The sequence below is a fragment of the Cynocephalus volans genome, chromosome 5, assembly GCF_027409185.1.
Source record: "Cynocephalus volans isolate mCynVol1 chromosome 5, mCynVol1.pri, whole genome shotgun sequence".
Lineage (NCBI taxonomy): Eukaryota > Metazoa > Chordata > Mammalia > Dermoptera > Cynocephalidae > Cynocephalus > Cynocephalus volans.
In genome coordinates this window covers 85,242,601-85,261,167 of record NC_084464.1, presented here as the reverse complement: position 1 = coordinate 85,261,167, position 18,567 = coordinate 85,242,601, and the positions used below count along the sequence as shown (strand labels likewise).

General features: G+C 34.4%; 1 protein-coding gene and 1 pseudogene across 2 annotated transcripts in view; both read right to left on the bottom strand.

Moving 5' to 3' along the window:
* BCKDHB (branched chain keto acid dehydrogenase E1 subunit beta) overlaps positions 1-18,567 on the bottom strand; it is a 230,293-nt gene that overhangs the window by 120,213 nt on the left and 91,513 nt on the right. For both annotated transcript variants that reach the window (XM_063096964.1, XM_063096965.1), the window contains 2 exons: positions 17,886-17,983; positions 15,404-15,514 (listed from right to left, as the gene is read on the bottom strand). In XM_063096964.1, coding sequence (XP_062953034.1) covers positions 15,404-15,514; positions 17,886-17,983 — 209 coding nt within the window. The remainder of the gene's footprint in view (positions 1-15,403; positions 15,515-17,885; positions 17,984-18,567) is intronic.
* On the bottom strand, positions 6,643-6,786 carry LOC134379404 (U1 spliceosomal RNA; annotated as a pseudogene).

Here is an 18,567-nt window from a genome sequence, read left to right as displayed (position 1 = left end):
GTACTAATTGCCTCACTTCCCCCAAATAAAACACATCTTACCCCAGAGACAATCCAGGCAAAGAAGACAGTTTCTTGTAAAACTATTCAAATTTCCAAAAAGACAGGCCTATACTGTGAGCATTCATGTCTAAGACTCAGGCTACTTCATTCACACATCTAGAGGCACCCTCTCCTGCCTGAGGACAGACTGCCTATCCACTCACTCTAAGGAAAAGTCTTACCCATGTGCACAGATCTACGCAACTTTTTTCATAGGGGAGAGGCCTTGTGAAGAAAGAGACATTAAAAAATACACCCATCAGCTATCCAGAATAATCAACAATTACAAATAAAGAAAAAATACATATGACCCCTCTCCCCCTCAAAAAAATATTGAGGAAACATAGTTTATAGAACAGAACTTCAAAATAAAACTAATTTGTATACCCAGGATGACTGAAGAAGATGTAACAAACAAACAGCATGACACAAAAGAAGAAAGGAGTACAAGGAAAAAATTATGATTGCTGAAATTAAAATATTCAAAATAAGAATTAAAAGATAGACTAAGGGAAATACCCAAAGCATTGCAAAAACACAATAGGACAAAAACTAGGACAGAAAAGACGAGAAACACAATCGCCTAGAAGGTCCATCATACAACTGGTAAGAATTTCTTGAAAAGAAATTATATAAAACAGAAAGGATATAATTATTTTTAAATATGAAGTTCCCAGAGGAAAGTCATGAGAGGCAAAACAAAATGAGTGAAAGACTCACATTTTGATTCTCATCTATGACGTTTCAGTACAAAATGGACCCCCCCAAAAAAAATTCACAAAAGTTTCCAGAAAAACAAACACACAGAGAGATCATTTAGAAAATAAGAATAAAACTTGTGTCAAAATTTTCTCCCACAATGTGATAAAAGTATATAATGAAGTCAAATATCAATCAAGTGTGAGTACTAAATAAAAATATTTTTCTAAATACAAGTGTCAAAAATCTTCCCCCACTCCATACACCCTCTGCTTGGAGAAGTTATTTATATATGTACTCCAACAAAATGAGGGAGACAACCATGAAAGAGGGAGTCATAGGACCCAAGAAATGGTGTCTTTCCAAGAGTGACATGCAAGAAACATCCTTGGAGACTGTTGTGCAGCAGGTTTAGAAAAGGGTGGTCAAGACTGGAAAAGGAAATCAGAGAGCTCCTGACGAGGCAGAAATAAAAGTGGATTCCAAGAGACAGTATGAGTGACTTCAAGATACTTTAAAGGCTTATGCTTTTCCAAGAAGAAATAAAAGGTAATTAGAAACACTAAAAAAATCTAAAACAATCTATAAAAACAAGTCAAGGCCAAAATATGAAGCATCTTAAATGTGACAAGACTTTGAGCAATTAAAGCACTATAAGAAAAAGCAAACCATTTGATCTAGATGCAAAGAACATCTTCTACTAGGGTCCGAAGGGCAGAGACACGGGACCTGAAGTCAGAAAAGTAAAATCTTACCCCTGGTCAGCTCAGTGGTGAAGAATATTTGGTACCATAATATATCAACTGTGTTTACTGGTTTTCAACTTTTAAAATCAACCTATAGACAAAGGTTGGAATATTTAATTATTTAATTATGGTTACAGAACAGAATTTAATGTTATCAGTCTCAGCAATGTAAAAATAAATAGCTGATAGAAAATGGGAATTGGAAGGGAAGAAAGAGAGGGGGATATAGGAGTGGAGGACATCAATGTCTCTCTCCTTCTTACATAGTAATAGGTCAAAAAATACTGAGAAAAGTTAGTGGAACAAATTACAGAGACTGACAATTTAAAATCAAAAGGTAATCAGTAGAAGAAACAAAAGAATGTAACTCAAAACTGAGAAAATGATGGGGTGAGGACAACAGGTAAATGCAAGCACATTTAATTGTCATGTGTCATATGGTGAATAAATCATGTTTAAAATTGATAAATCAGAAGATATGGACATTGAAATACATACATATATGTACTTGTTTATACCTATGAGGGCATGTGTGTTGGTCTTTCTTATTCTGGAAGAACCTAAAATTTTGTAACATATTCTCCACATTTTGATAGTTCCCCTAATTATTAATCCCACTTTCTGAAGGTAGATTGTAAAAAAAAAAGAAAACAAGTATGTTTTCCAGTCTCCATCACAGCCAAGACAAAGAAAGATGTGGGACAGGCTCCACCAATCTAACCTAATTCAGCAGTGAACTTAATTCAGCAGGAAGGAATGCACTGGGCAAGGGGAGTCTACTTTTCTGGCACAAGTGTAAAACATGTTTTTCGGTCAGAGGTGGCAGCAACTAACGTAGTCACGTTGGCATACATGCAATTTGCCCCAGAACATTAACATTTTATGCCACTAAGAAACAATGTAAAAGGCAAAGCATAACCACAGTGCTGACTCAAGCCTCAGAGAAACACAGTCCCATACACACTGTGCCTCTTGGCTCACGCTGGACCATCTGCTCTGCTTTAGAAGTGTTTATTACATGGTTCTCCCCTGCTTTGATGCATTTTGCCCTTAACTCCATAACTCAACAGGCTCAATCCTGGTTATAAACTCTGATTACAAACCCTTCCTTGCTCTAGTTACAAAATTGTATAGGTTTTAAGTGGTTTGCCCAACCTATTTTTTCCATAAACCCTGTTATTTTAGTGAGCATCTGTGCAAAATTCAAGACTTTGCAGAAATGTATATATTGAATTATAGCAGAAATATCTGTATAATATATTACTTAGAGATATGGAAGTAACCATCAGAAGAAGAAAACATAGAAATGGTTAAAATGGCTGTGTTTAGGCAGTAGAGACAATCAGAGAAGATGTTTGCTTTGCTCCGCTGTAGTGTATGTTTTGTTACTAGGCTAATGCAGTACTTTAATTATTTAAATCTCTTCTGCTGCCATACTCAAAAAGAAAAAGAGGAACAAAGTAAAACCCAATAACAATGATACTATCACAACATCATCAAAAATACATAAAATATTTTAAAATAAACTTAAGATGTGAAACAGTTATATAAGAAATATGAAACTTAAAGATATAAAAGAAAATAAAAACAAGAGAACAGAGGGGAGGGGTGAGGGAAAGCAGTGAATGAATGGGTACAAAGTTATATTATCTACCCTAGGTGAATCAATGTACAGTATATGCGTGCATTAAAACAACACACTATACCACACAAATACATACAAATAAATGTTAAAATTAAAATTAATTTTTTTTAAAAAAAAAGGTAAATACACCTATGATACAGTAACTCACTCCTGAGTATTTACTCAAGAGAAATGAAAACATGTTCACACAAAGGTTTGTATTTGTTTTTCATAGACGCTTTATCCGAAATAGCCGAGCACTGGGAAAAATCCCAAATGTCCATCAATTGGTGAACAAATTGTAGTGATCCATACAATGGAAAGCTACTTAGTAATTTAAAAAATTAATTGCTGTTACACACAACATAGATGAATCTCAAAATCAAACTTAATGAAAGAAACTAGAGACAGAAGCCTACATGCTGCATTTACATGAAATTATGGAAAAGGTAAAACCATTGTTTCGGAAAGCTGATTAGTGGTTACCCAGAGATGGAAATTGGGGAAGGAAATGACTGCAAAGGGGCAAGAGGGAAATTCTCAAAGTGGCAGTGGTTTTACAACTGTATGCATTTGTTGAAACTCACTGAATTTTTTATTTAAAATTGGTAAATTTTACTGTGTGTAAATTATACCTAAATAAAGCTGATTTTAAAAGTAAAAATAATTAATTAATTAATTTTAAAACCTTTGTACATCACAATTTTAATAAATATTTAGGTTAAATTATTACAGCTAAGCACTACAAAACCAGGGTGTTATAACAGAAAAAGCAAGAAAATTTTGCTGATTGTAGCATAAATGCTACAATTTTATAAGTACAAGAGATCTTCCAAAAGTTCATGGAAATATTCACACAATCTTTTAATTCCATATTCCCACAAACTTTTTGAAGTACCCTCACACTTAAAAAACTGGTATAAGTACCAGTTTAACGGGAGAGAGTAAGTTAAATGGTCATCAAAGGAAAGAACACAAAGTCAACACAGAACAAAAAGTCAACATATTTAGGTTTCTTACGTTACACCTAAAATGTTAGACTAAGAACACAATGTACCTATAATCTTTTTTCATTATAAAATGAGGTAATGGATTTCCTTCTTTTCACTGCTATTCATAATAGCAAAAGCAAACAGTTTAAAGAAAATGAAAATCTTGAGTCAAACTCAAATAATTTAAGGGTATAAGGGGATACTTCAAAAACTTATCAAACAGGATTAGAAATAGAAATACATAATTATTTAATTTAATCTTACTTTCTCCAGTTTCATGTAGAAAGAAAAAAAGTAGTGCTAAATGAAATGAAATGTGGTAGTATGATTTACAAGGTGTATACAGTATTTATAAATGTATTTTTTTTAATGTTATAGAGGTAGAAAAAATGTGCAAGAAAATTTTTGATATGTAGTAAAATATGTTGCAAGCTGAAATTTAGCATTTCATCAGCAAAACTCTCAAGTGATAATTTTTAAAGCATGAAATAAGTTAATTGTAAAATAAATATTCTAACATGAGGCACTGTATTCCTGTGATAATATCAGGGTTCAAGAATGTAAGACCTGAGATTGAACTGTAGTTCTGCCACTTATTAGTGCAGTAATTTAGGAAAGTTTCTAATCTTTCTGAGGCTTAGTATATCTCTAAAAGAGGAATAATAATTCTTAGCACACAGGAGAACTGAATGGATTAAATCAGAACACACACAGTTCTGACAAAAAGCCTGGCATGAAATAGACATGAACTAAAAGTATTACCCAACTCATAAATACATTTCTATTGCCAGTATCTTTTATACTTTCAAATCACATTCAAATCACATCACAAATCATAGTTATTTCATGTCTAAAAAGCATTTATAAATTCTTATCAACTTATGCTTGAGAAGCTACTACTATAATAAAAAAATCAAAAGCTCTGAAATCCAACCATCTGGGTTGAAGCCAGCTCTGCCCCTCAATAGCTGTAAGTCCTTCCACCTTCTCCAAATCTGAGTTTTCTTGCCTATAAAATAATGACACTGATGACTACTGTGAATACAAAAGGAGATATGCATAAGACATGTAGTTTTAACTTTTTTTATTTACCATTTACCAAGAACTATGCTAAGTCCTGTTATATAAAATATATTACACAAAATTAGGTAAGAATCTATAGTTATTTTAATATTCTATAAAACATATCTAAAGCATAAGTCATACCAAAAATAGACCAGGTGGCAGAAACGATACTCTCAGTATATTTTTTCGTGGAGGAATTACCAGTTCTTCCTTTAGTTTCTTTCATTGAAAAACCAATGCCTCGTGTTATTTTTAAAATTCAACAACATCATTCAACAAATATTTACTGAGCATCTACTATATACCACGTACTTCTTAGAGTCTTGGAGATATAGCAATGAACAAAATACACAAAACTCCTTGTCCTCATGGGGCTTACAGGAATTGGCCAAGGGCCACCAGGTAGGGTAATAAATATAATAGTCACATCCCAATATAGCATCCAAGAGCTTAGAACTTGTTCCAATTAGTACAAAAACTAACAAGTTGTGATCATGACAAAGAAAATCCTATAGGAAAGGTGACTTGGCAATTAGGACCAAGTTCCAAATTTTGGAACAGAACAATAAACTGTTTTCATCAAACATCTACCTGCTTTCTCTGGAAGGTCAAACTACATCCAAAATTTGCAATTCCAAACTAAAAATGAGAGTTATTCTTCTTACTCCTAAAAAAAACAATTTTACCCCAGGTAATAAATCTGAAAGATTTCTAAATAATTTATTAAATAGTTTTTTTTAATATTAGAAGCTTATTATAAGCATGAAGGAAATACAATTTTTAACATACAACTTAAAATGATGACTTATACTATACAATCAGAAATAAAACTACTCTCAACAATTAAGCATAATGTTAAATCAATAAGAATTTTAAACCCAAATATACTTGTACTGCCAAAGAGATATGTAATTTCATCTAGCAATATTCTTTGATTACTTGTTTTTATTAAAAGTTTATTTAGAGAGAGATCAGAAAGAAGAAATTTCTAATTTGTCATTTTCAGTACCACAGATCACCAGTTGTTCTGATATATAAATTGAATAAAACATTTAGTTTACATAATAATACATGCCCTAGAATAAAACTACTAGTATACTATTTATCCAAAACTATAACACAAAATATGCTTAATTTACAATGACAGAGCCAGGCCCCACTACGGAAACCTAGTGTTAGTCTGTGAAACTCAGCCTAAGAGAGGCCTCTAGTGGCTACACGTAGTAACTAGCTCCCCTTCCTCCCCAACCCCCTCGCCTTTAGGAATGTTCTCCTCATTCTCTCTCATTCTCTCTCTCCCTCTCTCTCTGCATGCCCCCCCATCTCACTCACAAACACACACACACACACACACACACACACACACACACACACACACACACACACACACACACACACAGCCTCGAGCAAAATAGCTAGTGTTCTATCATTGCATTACTCAATTAAGTCCAGATAACCAATTATTTTTTTTCCTTTAGTCCCACTACCACAAATCATGCAGTCAAGTTTTCCACATTTGGGGAAATCACAGGGGTCAGCACATCCGAAGTATGGTGAACAAGCCTCTCCCTGGAAAAACCACCTTCATGATCATGGTATTTCCCCCGCCAGGTAAGTACATAGGTATATACTTGGTAGTACTTAACCATTAGAGTTTCTCTAAAGACAAATTCTTCAAATTCCCGGTAAACCAATTTAAAGCCATTCAATACAAGATACAGATCCTAATTATTACCTTGCTAGTGTTAACAATCTTAATAACAATGAAATTTACGGTAGTCTAAATTAACCCTATTTAAAAAATAAAAAGTTTAAATGCTACAAAATTAGACATAAATTCCTAATTTAACCTATGGGTCTTCAGTGTACTATGGGTCTTCTATGTTTGGCACCATTCACAAATTCTTACACTGATCAGTAATTAATTACACAGGTGCAAATATAAAGACTAACCAGACTTAGTACCTGCCTTACCCTTATCCAGTGCCTCCACTGAAGTCTTTTTTTTCCTGTGGGTGGTAGATTTTTATTTTGTGAATTTGATGATTTCCTCAAATTTACTTGTATCTTTAGAATGTTAGCTAAAAATGTAGAGTTCTCTCTCATTTTAAGATGTTTTAAGTTGGAAAATATAAAATTGTCATTTCCATGGACCAAAAAAACTGAAATATCTGCAATTAAATATGACCCAATCTAATATAATGTTTTATCCTTGAAAAAGTAAAATAATTCAAGATTGAGAGCAAAGACTTGGCTCACAGCTTACAATAAATGAAGTCTTCTGCAGCAAGAATGAAAATAGGTGGGGTGAAGGGATAGGAAGAAAGAATGTCAAATTTAGGGACAGTGAGCCCTCACTCCCAACTTACGGTCATTCCTCCATGCCACAGCTGAATTACTTCCAGCTCCTTTCCCACACTGCAGTATCTCTGAGGCCTTGCCCTGTTCCTGTGATGGCCTACTCCCAGAATACTATGAGAGATACCCCAATATATAGCCAAAGAACAACCATTTGCTTTTACGGGTACCTCTTCATCTTCTGCTACATAATTTATGTTTAAAAAAGAAAAAAAAAGGGGGGAGAGGGAAGCAGGAGAAAAGAGTTGGAGAGAAAGATGCAGGAAGTAGAGAGAAAGATCTTTTCTATATCATTTCCTAATTTTCTTAAAAATGATTAAAAAAACAAACAAACAAAAAAAAAAAACACCACTTCCCAAGAACTAAGAACCTCAAAAAAAGTAAAAGATTGCTTTGGGCAGAGAAAGTAGGGTGTGGACACTGGAGACTGTGAGACAGTATCTTATACCACAGTGTGTTTGAACAGAGAAAAACATTGACCCAAAGCAATACACAGTGGTGATGAGGGACATAAAAGTCAGCAGATCAGCCCTGGGACCTGCAGGAAGACCAAAGGGGAACTGGCCCAGGCTGATCTCTCCCAGCTCAAATTTTATGGCAATGACCCACCTGCAATGCAGACAAGAAAATGAGAGGAGAAAATGCTCAGAAAAGCCCAAATTGATATAATAAGGTTGGAATAGTAAAGCACCTGCTCTTGATTCATGGGAAAACATTACAGATCTTCTCTGGCCAATGTTTGTGCCTCAGTTATGAAGTCTGGTCATCTGGATCCAATGCACCACTAGGTAATAATGTGACAGCAAAGCATAAGGTATTTAAATTTAAAAAGGCTTAAAACCATAAAAATTAAGCAGAGAAATTTATCAAACAGCCATATACTTCAATAAAAGTAAACGTCTTAATATAGTACAACAATCCATGTTCACTTCAACTAAATTATTTTAAAAAGATGAAATTATTTTCAATTCCGTGAGAAAATATAAGTGAAAACGTTTTGGAAATACTGACATCCAAAAAGTTAAACGTTTTAAAAGCTGCTACACAAAATAGTAACTCTCATCTATGCCAAAAAATGTAATCATCCATAAAAACTCATTTCTTAGAAATTACAGATAGCTGAAGTTTACTGTAGAGTCAATTTCATTCTGCCTTTCAAAGTAGATAAATTGGTGCTATTTTAATAAGAATTAAAATGAATAATTTTTATATATCATTATGAAAACATGAACAACTTTTAAGAAAAATAAAGCACAAGGTCGAAGTAAAACTTAAGATTTTTAAATAAATGCTCCAATTTAGAATAAGCTAATGGATTTATTCATAAACCAATATTCTAGTTACTTTTTAAAATTTTGTATAAGCACCAAGATTAAGAAAAAGCACCAAATTCAAAACATTTTAATATTATAACAGTTTTCATAGCACATTGTCAAATTGTCTCTTGCTAATATTCATTATAACTTTTCAACAAGTATTTATTGAGCAGCAATCCTATGCCAAGTATTGTTGCCAGTACTGAGAATTCATCAGTGAGACAATGGATGTAAATTTCTGCCCTCGTGGAACTTACCTTCGAATGTGGGGAGATCAACGACGTAAATAACAAATTACATAGTATGCTAGATCATGCTAATCACTATGGAGGAAAAGAAAGAAGAGGTGAACAGGGGTCTGAGTAGGAGGAGCAAGATTCAATATTAAATAAGCTGTTCATGAAAGTCCAAAATGAGAAAACAATATTTGAGTAGTGACCTAACACAGTGACAGAGTAAACCAAGGGGCTATCTGGGGAAAGAGTATCTTCCAAGGGGTGGATGGGTGAGAGGGTGTGGAATGTAGTGAGATCAGGTAAATCCTTGATAAGGAATTCCAATAAGGCCTTTTGAAACTAAAAGGGGTATGATATGACTCACATTTCAAAGAATCAGCTGTGCCTATGGCAAGAAAAGGTCAGAAGCAAGAAACAGTAGTTAGGAGGCTATGGTCAAAACCCAGGTAAGAAATGCTAGTCAGTCTGGAACAGGATTAAGGGTAATAGCAGTAAAGGCAGTTGTCAGATTTCAGACAGAGCATAGGCAAAGCCAGCAGGATCTGCTTTGGAATTGAATCTGGGAAGGTAGGGCATGAGAGAAAGAGAGAAATCAAAGACTCCAAGGTGTAAAGGCAAACCCTTATTTATTTTAATAATCAGCATAATTGAATCTTCAATAAAAGTATAAATATGTCAGAGTTATGTCTCAATTTTTTCTTCTCTATAAACACATGGAAACCACCTATACCTTTTAAATTACCATGTTTCTTTACTTTTCTGCAGTGTTGTATGTAGCTGACTATAAGTTAAATGACAAGGATTATTGAAATTCTGGGTTTCTTTCAAAGCCTTTCATTGTAAGTCAAAATCAAATTTTTATTTTTTTCAGGTAACTTCTCTGAATTTCTACTCATTTAAGAAAAATCTTCCTTTCAAACTTGACAACACCCCAAGGGTTAATTCTGCCTGGCCACTACTTTGTTAACAGCTCACTTTTTAAACTCATTTTGAATGTGGCCTGTATCTCAACAGGAAAGCCCATTAAAGCCCACAACCTTAACCACTGTTCTTACTCCTGGGAAGGCTTGGGAGTAACTCATGAGCTCCTGCTTCACATCAGTATGACAGCTGAGCTGGGTTATAAAGAGAAATTGAACAAAAGGGGGACAAAGCTAAATGACAAAAGAAACTCCTCCTGGGTAAAGGATGCCAAGGCTCTCCCTGAGTTGATAAAAAAGGTCCGCTGAAATACTAAGTAAAGGAAATTAACTAAAAGGAGGATAGTGCCTCTTTTTCCATTTTTTTTTTAACTTTTTGTTGAAGTACAACCCGTATACAAAAAGTGCACATAATATTCTGCTCAATTTTCAAAAATTGAACTTACATAACTAGGACTGAACAAGAAATTGTTACCAGTGACCCATACCTTTCATGCCCTCTTCCAGTCATTAAGCACCATCATGATAGTCACTGGCCTCACTTAAAGCACCATAGATTACTTTTCCCTATTTTTGAACTTTATATAAATGAAATCATACAGTATGTACTTATTTCAGTCCGGCTTCTTTAAGTTGTGCTTATGAGATGAATACACATTGTTCCATTAAACTTTAGTTCATTCTCATTGCCAAACAATATTCTACTTACTATTTAACCTTTTTTTGGTTGATGGGCATTTAGGTAGTTTACAGTGTAGGGCTACTAGTAATAGTGCTCCTATGAACATTCTTATACTTATCTTTTGTACATTTCTGTTCTGTTTATATATATAGAAGTGGAATTGCTGGGTTATAGGTTTCAGGTAGAAATTGCCAAACAACTTACCAAAATGGTTGTACCAATTTATATTACCAACAACAGTATATGAGAGATGGGTAAAGTTCTGACACATGTGCACTAAATTTTCCCCTAGATATCCCTCATCTCAAAGGGAAAGCTGTCAAAATTTCATTAGGAAATATTATTTTTGCTGGAGGCCTTTTCTAGCTATCCTGTCAGAGTGTGAGAATTCAATTCCATTTCCAGGTTGCTAAGAAACTTTAATCATAAATGGATGTACTGAATTTTAACAAATGTTTTTCTGTATAATCAAGATAATCATCAGATTGTTGTTCCTCTTTTCTGTTAATATGAGGAATTGCATCAACTGTTTTGTGATTGTTTGTAAACATTATCTATGTTATCTATGTTCATAAGAAAATTTTGCCTATAAATCTCCTTTCTTATACTGTCCTAAACAGGTATGATATGAAGATTATGCTGGGCTTATAAAAAGAATTTAAAGGTTTTCCCTCTGGTTCCACTCTCCATAAGAGTTTGCATAAGGATTGTGTTTTAAAGAATTTACTGGTAAGGTAATATGGGCCTGGGATTTTCTTTGCATACCAGTTTTTAAAAAAATGAATTGAATTCCTTTAATAGATAATGAATATTTGGGTTTGGGTTGTCTAAATTTCTCTTTTATCGATTTTGAATAATTTGTCCATTTTATTCAAAATTCGTTTGTAAAATTTTTCATACTATCTTCATCATCTTACTTCTGTCTATATATAGGACAGTTCTTTTGGCCAGATCCCAAATGTGTTTTATGCTTTTTTTTCTGATTTAATCTATTGTTTTCTTTTCTCTGTGCTTCAGTTTGAAAATTTTCTATTAATTTCCCTTCTAGTTTATTACTAGTATCATCTACTGAGTCCAATGTTTGTAAACCCATCCACTGAGTTCTTATTGTCAGATACTTTTGATAGTTCTACAAAGTTTATTTGACTCATATACATACATACACACACATGTACACACACACACACACACACACACACACACACACACACCAATTCTCTAGGGTGATCCTTCACCCTCTTACCTCTTTTACTCCTTTTTTTCTCTATACTCCTAAACATAATAATCATAAAGTTCTTGTCTGCTAACTCCAATATCTGGATCACCTGTGTTTCTATTTCTATCGTTTGTTTTCTCTTGGTTATTGATCAAATGCTCCTGTCTCTTCACATATGTACTAATATTTTATTCGATGCTGGTTCACAGAAGTTCCAGAAGAGGAGGATTGACTCCTCACTCTGCTGGGCAGATAGAGCAGAAGGTAAATGACATTAATGCAATAAGGAATTGAGAAGGGTAGAGGCTGTGTCGTGGGTTTGGAAGAAACCAATCTGCTTCTATCTTGCCTCTAATCATAAGACCTGCCTCTACACAGCTTTCAATTGAGAGTACGATTGGTCTTTGCTGCTTCAGTATCAAGCGATGGCTTTGCTTTTCAGATATTTTCTGCTTACCTCCCACCATACACAGCTTTAGAATTTGGCAAATATCTTAACAGGAAGACCAACTGCATGTTTAAGACCCTTCAAATTTTCGATTCTGTTATTACAGCCCCATAAAACATGAGTTCTGTACACCTGGATTCTCAACTTCTAGTTGAAACCAAATTAGCAGATGACACCAAGTAAAGAGCAGCTGCAGATCATCAGTATCAATTTACCATTCATTTCAGGGCTTTTAACCCTCACTTATTTTCTTAAGACATGACTCTCTCTCTCTCTCTCTCTCTCTCTCTCTCTCTCTCTCTCTCTCACACACACACACACACACACACACACACACACACTCATTCATTCATTCATTCATTTCAGGGCTTTTAACCCTCACTGATTTTCTTAAGACATGACTCTCTCTCTCTCTCTCTCTCACACACACACACACACACACACACACACTCACGTGCACAAACACATGCACACGCCCTCATGTCCCAAAGTATGTTTCTGTCTCTTAGGCTCCTCACAACTCAAGAACTTCTATATTCTGCTTTTCAGAGGCTTCTAGCTTAGCCCTTTAATATCAGGTTCAGAACTGGGTGGAAAACTGCCTGTGGTTCTTAGGCCCATTCAAGTTTCCAATTCTGTAACTCCCCTGAGCAACTTCAAAAACTCTGCTACTTTCTCTGTTCCCAGGCAATTTTTTTTTTTTTTTTTTTTTGGTTTATAACTTCCAAACACTTCATCAGGCTCAAACAAAAAGTAGGAATTTCTCAATTGCCCCAGAGTCATTTTACTGTGTACTATGCTAATGTATGTGTTCAACAGATCATTTTTACCTTTCATAGGCTTTTCTTGATTAGACATTCCAAAAGATACATATTGGTATTGAGTTTAACATGTAATGACTAAAACTGAGAGATCTAATTTTGTCATAAGACAAAAACAATCGATAAACACAGCTAACCGAAAGAGAATATAAACATAAATTTTGATTACTATAGAATTCATAGATGAAGAAAAAAGCTTACCTCTAGTTAAAGAACAACAATAACAAAAAAACTCATTTTTATTATGAATGTTTGGCAATAGGACCCTCTTCTTTAACATCATCTCCAAATTCTGGAGGGGAAAGCTAAGTACCCAAATTTTTCTCTTTTGATACATGAAAACAGGAGATGTACCATGATCAGCAATGAAGAGAGTCACAAATAGACCCCAGGTAGTCAAGAAATGACAAGCTGGCTTTCACTATCACAATTGGAGGGCTATCAACTAGAAAAATAACATGATGAAAGCATCTCAACACAAAACTAAGATAATGATGCTAACAAGTCAGAGGTTTGATGCATCACTTTCTCACTCAGTAGAGGTTTCTAGTCTCCTCTTTCATCTTCCCCAGTAGAATAGAGCCCTAAGGAGACTGGGTCTATATTCCAGGATCATAAAAAGATGCAACTAGTAGATTTAATAAACGAGGGCAGAAACAAATTGGTATAGATATAAAAAATTTCCCCCTTCTTTCATCTTCTATCTCTATTTGCTTTCACGGTTACCAGCTTGGGGTGTTATCATATTTGTCTTTTACCATAATATGCTAATGCTTTTTATAAAATATGTAAACAAAGTGTGTAAAATACGTAAACAAAATATGTAAACCAAGTTCTAAAGGTGCTAGCCCTGACCAAATATCAGTACCCTCCACCGTGCCATGACAAAACATCATATCCCCATGCAGAAGCACCATCCAGTCTAAAATTACAAACCCCAGGATAAGTGGGGGATACATGTTGCAAACAAAAAGTCAGCTCCAGTTTAACCATAATTTGGGACATTTGGTAATTGAAAGAAAACCCAGAGTCTGATTTGAATTTAAAATGCCTACAAAAAGCATTAAATTATTTTCACGCAGTTACAAATACTTCAATATGAAATACTGTTCTTAACTGGGGCAACTACAAATATAAGGGCTTAGGATATTGTTGAAACCATTTGCAACCATTTCAAGTGTTTAGATAGTGTAAAATGTGTTTACAGAAACATTTACTACAATAAACCTTAAATCTTCTACTAAATTATAAAACAATCTTCACCTAAAAATACTCTGTGCTACGCTTTCTTAGCAGTAGTACCTGCAGATTATTTTACATAACTAACCAAGAAACAGCCTGTAAAAGCAATAAGAATGCCAAAGCTCTAAAAAAAAGAAATAGTAAATATAAAATACCCTAAGTCTTAGGACTTATTTGCTATAGCAGTAAATCAAGAAAAAAAAAACAATATCTGTAACTGTTACCTAGATTTTAGCAGATAAGACCATAGCAAAAAAGAGCTTAACCTTGCTTACATACCAGTATGGGAATGCTCTTTAAATTATACAGACATTACTATGAAATATACCAGTTATAGACAAGTAAATGAAAACTAAACTATATTCTTGAAAAGTGACTATGTGAATTCTTTGAACAGTAAGAACAAAATCAATCTAATCAGGCCAAAGATAAAGAGGCTACTTAGATGGAAACTAAATCAGAGCAGCCAGAATCCCACAATAACACTCACTCTCTTATCCACAGTACTAAGGCTATACAGAGAAACTTACTTTTAAAAAACAATCCATCCCCATCACTTTTGGAGACAAGGCAAATGATAATTCAGCCAAATGATTTACCTGACTAAATTAAACCTAGCTTACTGAACCATAACCAATAAGAAGTTAAAAACACAGATGACTTCTTCAACATCCTTGATACATTCCCTTACTTGTACTACTCCATTACTCACACAACTCAACTGAAGATGGTGTCATGAAGGACACAGTTTTGCAATATCTTAAACAGAGAAAACCACAGGAGGAAAAAGAAACTCTAAGTGATTTGTTTCCTTGAGCATTAAGCTGATTATACAGCACTCATTCCTTTTATGCTATGCTTTACACAAAGTTAAAAGTTTTAAATAAGTTGAAAATGCTCTTGTGGTTTACAATTTCAAAGCTATTCTTTTCAAATATCCAACAAATTTGGCTTAAGATTTTGAGGAAATGACATTCTGTCAACATTGTATTCATACCTTGCAAACTGTATCCACATCCCAAGGTACTATAGTCCTGAGATCAATAACTTCACAAGACACTCCAAGTCTTTCTTGTGCCATGGAAGCCACCTCCCGGATGACATGAACCTGAAATAAGGAGAGAAATATGCAGAGAATGACTACAAAGACACAGGTCTGAAAAGCTAGTTGAATTCTGACATCACTTACAGAGATAGTGCTTAAAGTCAGAGAAATTGATCAGCATGGAGAATTCATAAATTTGTCTTAGACATGTTGAACCCCATATTCTGCCAAAATAACCAAATACAGATATCTAGAAAACAGTTGGAAAGAGGTTCTTAGAAAAATGTAAAGAAGTCAATGCTAGAGATGCTGATTACAAAGAAAGCACAGAGAAGGTAAGTAAAGTCATGGAGTAGGTACAGTTTCTAGGGAAAATATGTAAAGGGAGAAGTAAATGGCAAAAATCATGGAACCCCATAGGTCAACAACATTTAAGGGGAAAACAACAAAAGAGGAGCTCACTAAGAAAAAAAAAATGAAAAAGAATAAAGAAATTAAAAAAAAAAACTCCAAGGGACAGCATATCTCAGAAACTAAAGAAAAGGTTTAATAGAGATGCCTGTGTCACATACCATAGCATTATGGGATAAGGGTGGATTTAGCAATTATCAATTAGTGATGTTAAAAACAGTTTTAGTTAGTCGGAAGAACTTAAAAAGAGCATACAGACGTTAAGGAATTATATATAAACAGTAGAAAATAGTTTGGTAATAAAAGAAAGAATAAAATAAAAGAAGGGAGGGAGATATAATAGTATTTAAGGGGAAAGACATTCTTTAGATAGTGAAGAGATGCACACCTTTTTAATAAAAGCAACAATGAAAGGAAAAACTGAAGATGCAGGATAGAGATGGGTCACTTCTTCCTGGAGAAGGTATATGGAATTCAAAACAAATTTGGAGAGGCGGCTACAAAAACCACATACCTCTTCCTATTCAGACAAAGGGAAGAAGGAAAGGATTAGCAGCAGAAGTGGTAGGGGTGAAGAAAGAGCAAGTTATGGTAGTTAGTACCTAACACACTCCAACTTCCCTTTTGAAAAGAGAGGTTTGGTTAGAGCGTGGTGTTATAACACTAAGGGCAAGGGTTTGGGTCCCCATACCAACCAGACACACACACACACACACACACACACACACACACACACACACACACACACACACACACACACACACACACACACACACACACACACACACACACACACACACACACACACACACGTGGACTGAAGAAGAGCAAAAAGGATTCGCATGACCACCGTGGACATTATCAACGGGATGGGACTTGCCAAGCAGCAGTTACCCCACTGCAGGTGAGGAACCGTGAACACTGCAGCTCTCCAAGCCAAAAATGAAGTGGAAAAGGGTAGGAGGTTATGACATTGCAAATAATTTCTATTACCTTCTTTATACTATGCTGTCCTAAGTTTTCTAAAATAAGTAACAATTTCCTTTTCACAGAAAAAGAAAAACTGACCATGTCTTTAAAAGAAAGAGAGAGAAGTGTAAGGGACAGAAGTCTACGGCCAAAGAAAGAGTCCTGAGCTTAAAATTTTGGAGGTAGAGCAATGTGACAACAAGCCCTAGGCCAAGCTGAGGTGGATCAGTGCAAATAGTCACTGGGAAAGAGAAAGGCAAGGAATTCTGAGGCTGGACCACTGCATACATAGGTCCACATGGCCAAAAAAGTAATCATGAGAGATGTAGGAAACAGCATGAAAAAGAAGATCGTAAGTCAAGTGCGGCAACAAGTAATGAGGACATGTACTATGTGCTTCAAAAGAAAAGTGTTTTTAATACATATATTTTTGTAAACTCTCAACGTATTTTCTAACAACTTCACCATCAGCTTATGTATTTTAATATGACTAAATAGGCACCTCACCTTCACTCAGAAATCGGTACCACAAACTTTCAGCTACAAGATGAGTAACCTCTGGGGATCTAATATACAGTGTGCTGACTACAAGTAACGATACCATATTGCTTACTTGAAATTTGCTGAGAGTAGATCTTAAGTGTCTTCACCCACCCCCCCCACAAACACACACGTGAAAATGGTAACTACATACAGTGATGTATATATTGATTAATTTGATTGTGGTAATCATTTCACGATGTATACATATAATAAATCATCATATTGTATAACTTGAATATATAATGAGGTGTCTTCAAAAAGTTCATGAAAAGATTCAGATTATCTTTTAATTCAACTTTTCCAAGAACGTTTTGAATACCCTTGTATAATTTTTATTTCTCAATTATACCTCAATAAAGTTCGGGGGGGAGAAATCAGCATCAGTAGCACCAAATAGACTTAATTCGAGATATAAAGAAAACATTATTTTCAGTTCTTCATATATCATGATTAGAAATTAGAACTTCCAAGCACAGCATGGGCTTTAACAGTTGGAATCAACATTACTGACCTGAGTGCCCCAGGCAACAAGAGTCACATCACTCCCTTCCTGTATGACTTCGGCCTGGGACAGTGGAATGTTGTATGGCTCTATAGGAACCTGTTCCACTAAATATACATAGGGAAAAAAAATGAAAGGTTATTTTTTTCTCACGTGATATTTGTGTATAAAAGAATTATAAGAACTTCGTTGTGGCAAAACTTTATTTTATTTATTCTTTCCCCAAACTCCGTAAGTTATTTAAAACAGAAATAGCATTTATTATATGGCTCCATAACACTACTACACAGATGAATAAATACAACATATATGTGTGAAATATATCAGCTATCCTGAAACAGAAAAAAGACTTTACTTAGAAACTAAGAAAATCTAAATAAAGTTTGGGCTTTAATCAATAATAACATATCAATATTGGTTTATTAATTGCAATAATTGTACCATACTATTGTAAGATGTTAATAGGGGAAACCGGGTTTGTGGTACATAGGAACTCTCTGTTCTATCTTTGTACTTTTTCTGTTTATATAAAACTGCTCTTTAAAAAAAGTTTAAATAATCATTAATATATTTGCTTAAACTTTATTGGACTGAATTAAGTTCTCAGACCAGTTTTCTATCAAGCAGCAAATTTATGAGATTTTGAAAAACAGAAAAAAAACCACATGGGACCAAATTTTTAAATATATTT